A 3,821-nucleotide genomic window follows, 5' to 3' on the forward strand; every position below is an offset into this window, starting at 1 on the left:
TTCTTACTCAAATATAGCCAGAGATAACCCGTAGTGTATCCCACTCCCACTAATTATAATATAAATATATGTTATAATATGAAATAATCATAATTTATAATACATAATTCGTACTACATATAAGAGAAAAGTATACCGGTATATAATACATGCATATATATACAAGTAGTAGCAATGCAATCGCACTACTCAACTATTAATTAACTAATTAAGTTTCCTTATATTCTGCTTTTAATTGTCTATAATCCTCTGTTGTTTATCCATTGATCAGCTTTAGCCGTTAAGATATCCTTGGCTTTGCGTACCGGCCAATACAACACCCATATAAACACACGCACATACACGTCTGCATCCACTTTCTTTTAACCTATCTTAACTAAATATTATCAACCAATAATAAAACCCTAAACTTTTCCTCTATAAAAACCAGAATACATGAGTGGTAATATATATATATATATATATATATATATATATTGTATCTGATCATGCAATACATGACCAAAAACAGAAACACTCTCTTCACCAGAATCATGGATTATGTTTTTCTCATTCTGATCATCAGCGTGTTTCTGAATGTGGATTCAGCCGTAGCCAGAAAGCAATTGCAGAGTTCATCAGCCAACTCTTTTGTCCTTGGAATTAAGCACTCAAGGATGACTCTCTTAACTCCAAAACGAGCTGTCTCATCAGTTCAATCAACAACAGGTAGCAGTAGTGCAAGTACTCATGAATCAGAACCCTTTGTCATGGTGGAGCCATTAAGGGCAGTCCGAGATGGGTACCTAATACCTCTTTATTTAGGTACACCCCCACAACTCATTCATGTGTACATGGATACCGGGAGTGATCTCACTTGGGTTCCATGCGGGAACAATCTCTCTTTTTTCCATTGCTTGGATTGTGATGATGATGGGATCAACAAGAAGTACTACTTGACAACTGCTTTCTCTCCATTCCATTCTTCTTCCACAGCTAGAGAGCCTTGTAGTAGCTCCTTTTGTATTGACATTCATAGCTCAGATAACTACATTGACCCTTGTACCATGGCGGGTTGTTTGTTGAGTACTCTCATAAAATCCTCATCATCATGTGGGTCATGTCCTTCTTTTGCTTACACTTATGGCGCAGGTGGAGTTGTCACAGGGATGCTTACTAGAGATACCCTTAGGGTTCATGAAAATATTAATGATGTTACTATTAGCATTAATATTAATAATAATGGTACTATTATTAGTAATCCAACTAGGGAAATACCAAACTTTTCATTTGGGTGTGTGTGGTCCACTTATAAAGAGCCTGTTGGGATTGCAGGGTTTGGTAGGGGAACTCTTTCACTTCCATCCCAATTAGGTTTTCTTCAAAAGGGTTTTTCTCACTGTTTCTTGCCCTTCAAATTTGCAAACAACCCTAATATTTCAAGCCCACTAGTTATAGGAAACTTAGCTAGTATTTCTTCTGATCAAGATGAAAACTTGCAGTTTACCCCAATGTTAATGAGTTCAATGTACCCTAACTCTTACTATATAGGTCTAGAAGCCATTACCATAGGAAACTCTAGCTCAAGTAGTGAAGTGCCTTTGAGTTTGAGAGAATTTGACTCAAGAGGAAATGGTGGCATGTTGATAGACTCAGGCACAACATATACACATTTTCCTGAGCCTATCTACTCTCAACTTCTTTCCACACTTAGCTCAGTGATATCTTCTTATCCTAGAGCTGAGGATATGGAAATGAAGACCGGATTCGATTTGTGCTATAGAATTCCATATACTAATCCTCATAATAATGATAACACCAGCAACAGTAACACTATTGATACTACCAGAGAAGATTTTGATATTCTTCCATCAATTACATTCCATTTTTTAAACAATGTGAGCATTGTTTTGTCTGAAGGAACCCATTTCTACGCCATGGGACCGCCGAGGAACGCCACTGTGACTAAGTGCTTATTGTTTCAAAGGATGGAAGATGGCGAAAATGGGCCGGCTGGCGTGTTTGGAAGCTTCCAACAACAGAATATGAAGGTTGTGTATGATTTAGAGAAAGAGAGAATTGGGTTTCAGCCTATGGATTGTGCTTCTTCTGCAGTATCTCATGGACTTCACATTTTGAAACCCTAATATATAGGCTAATTAATAATGCATGGTAGCTTATCTTTGGTAGTGCAGTCTTGGACAACACAATTTTGTTGTTGTTTTTTAATCAAAATCTCATAACTCAAGAAAATAATGAGGTTTTTATGTTTTGTTATTTTTGTTTTGTTGTGGTTTTCAATTCTAAAAATGATGAAAATTACGAGTATGGTGCATGATCTTTGCGTACCCTTTCCTTGTATCATTTTACATTTCGCTTGAATGGTGATATTAATGGCAATGCATCATTAATTCTTCGTTTTGGCTTATAAATTTATTAATCTTATACGTAGTAACCATATTTGATTTAAATTTCTTCATATAGTTAACTTGCTTGCTTGATATAAATATATAAATATAGAGTTTTTGACTATTAATCTCTCTCAATTTTAATTGTTATTTTCCTTGTATTTAATTTTAATTTTATAGTTTAAACTTTGGTAATAAAATTTTTCCAAACTACTCAATCATTAGCAAATTTAAAGAACCATCTATTTTTTTTACCAACAATAATTGCTTATGTAGATATTTTTATACATGTAATACATTTATAGGGATATGATTTTGTCTCGTTATTGTACTTTCACGATTGTAATCCGTGATGTACGGCAGCCGTCAGATGAGGGAGTTATTTGATCTGACGGCTGAGATTGATCTAGGGGTAATTAAGGTTAAAAAGTAGAAACGTACCATGACACTCATTTAATGTACCCTGAGACCCATCTAATGTACCACAGAATACCGTGAAAGTACATCACGGGACAAAATCATATTGACCTCACCAGCCTGCGTGCCGAGTTGCCAAAAGTTGTTTTGGGCTGGCTATATCTGCTCTGTATTTTGATTTTGTGTTTAAATGGTTGTCGTATATATTTCTTTAGCAAAACTTTTTATAACAGGAATTCCCGAAACACACTTTTTATGCCGTTATAATATCCGTTTTTAGTGTTTTATTTTAGTCGAGTTTTTAATATTATCACAGTTTTTAATAATTAATTATTCTATTAGTATTAAACTAGTTTATAAAATCACACATGTGGCGTCCCTATAGATTAAGGCGTTACAACTTGGTATCAGAGCAGCCATGGTTTTAAAGGTCCTGAAGACTGGTCGAATATGTACATTTGTTGCGAGAACAGGTCGACTCATGGTATATAGTAAGTATTTATATTATTTGCTATTGGATTACCTGCCTAGGCTATGATAAAATATGTTGGGAAAAGTAGCATAGTGATGATTGTGATAAGAATATGTGTATGGTATATGCATATTGATATTGATATCCGTTTGAATTCTAAATGGTTAGAAGATGCGAACTAAATGTGTGATAAGTTAAGCATTAAGGGCAATCAAATAGTCTGATTAGCGAGTTATCTGGGCTCAGAGCAAACGGTAAGGAAGAGAATTCTTCATTGCCATAATGTTGGGAACATGTAAATTCTGTTATGCAGGATATGATTAGACAATAAGGGAAAATAGATCTGAGATCTGAAAGAACAATAGGCTCATCTTGTGTCTATCCTTATAATACCGACACTTCCTGCTGTACCATTAGATGTTGTGGAATATATGAAGCCAACTTACTAATAGATCAAGAAGCAAAAACTAAATGAACCACAAATTATGGGATAGAACGAAAGGTTCTAGGGTGACCATGATAGCGGTCAAAGTGAGTATAAGAGA

The 3,821-nt window shown here is 35.0% G+C and overlaps 1 protein-coding gene across 1 annotated transcript; it reads left to right on the top strand.

The window, feature by feature from the left end:
* Positions 1–503: 503 nt before the first annotated feature.
* On the top strand, positions 504–2,319 carry LOC115696567 (probable aspartyl protease At4g16563). Its single transcript, XM_030623461.2, has one exon. The coding sequence runs from the start codon at positions 534–536 to the stop codon at positions 2,124–2,126; it is 1,593 nt and encodes a 530-aa protein (XP_030479321.2). The 5' UTR covers positions 504–533; the 3' UTR covers positions 2,127–2,319.
* Positions 2,320–3,821: the final 1,502 nt, after the last annotated feature.

This window comes from Cannabis sativa, chromosome 7 (genome assembly GCF_029168945.1).
Source record: "Cannabis sativa cultivar Pink pepper isolate KNU-18-1 chromosome 7, ASM2916894v1, whole genome shotgun sequence".
Classification (NCBI taxonomy): Eukaryota; Viridiplantae; Streptophyta; class Magnoliopsida; order Rosales; family Cannabaceae; genus Cannabis; species Cannabis sativa.

Excerpts from the sequence above, each read along its gene's own strand:
- LOC115696567 (XM_030623461.2), top strand. The coding sequence starts at position 534 with ATGGATTATGTTTTTCTCATTCTGATCATCAGCGTGTTTCTGAATGTG.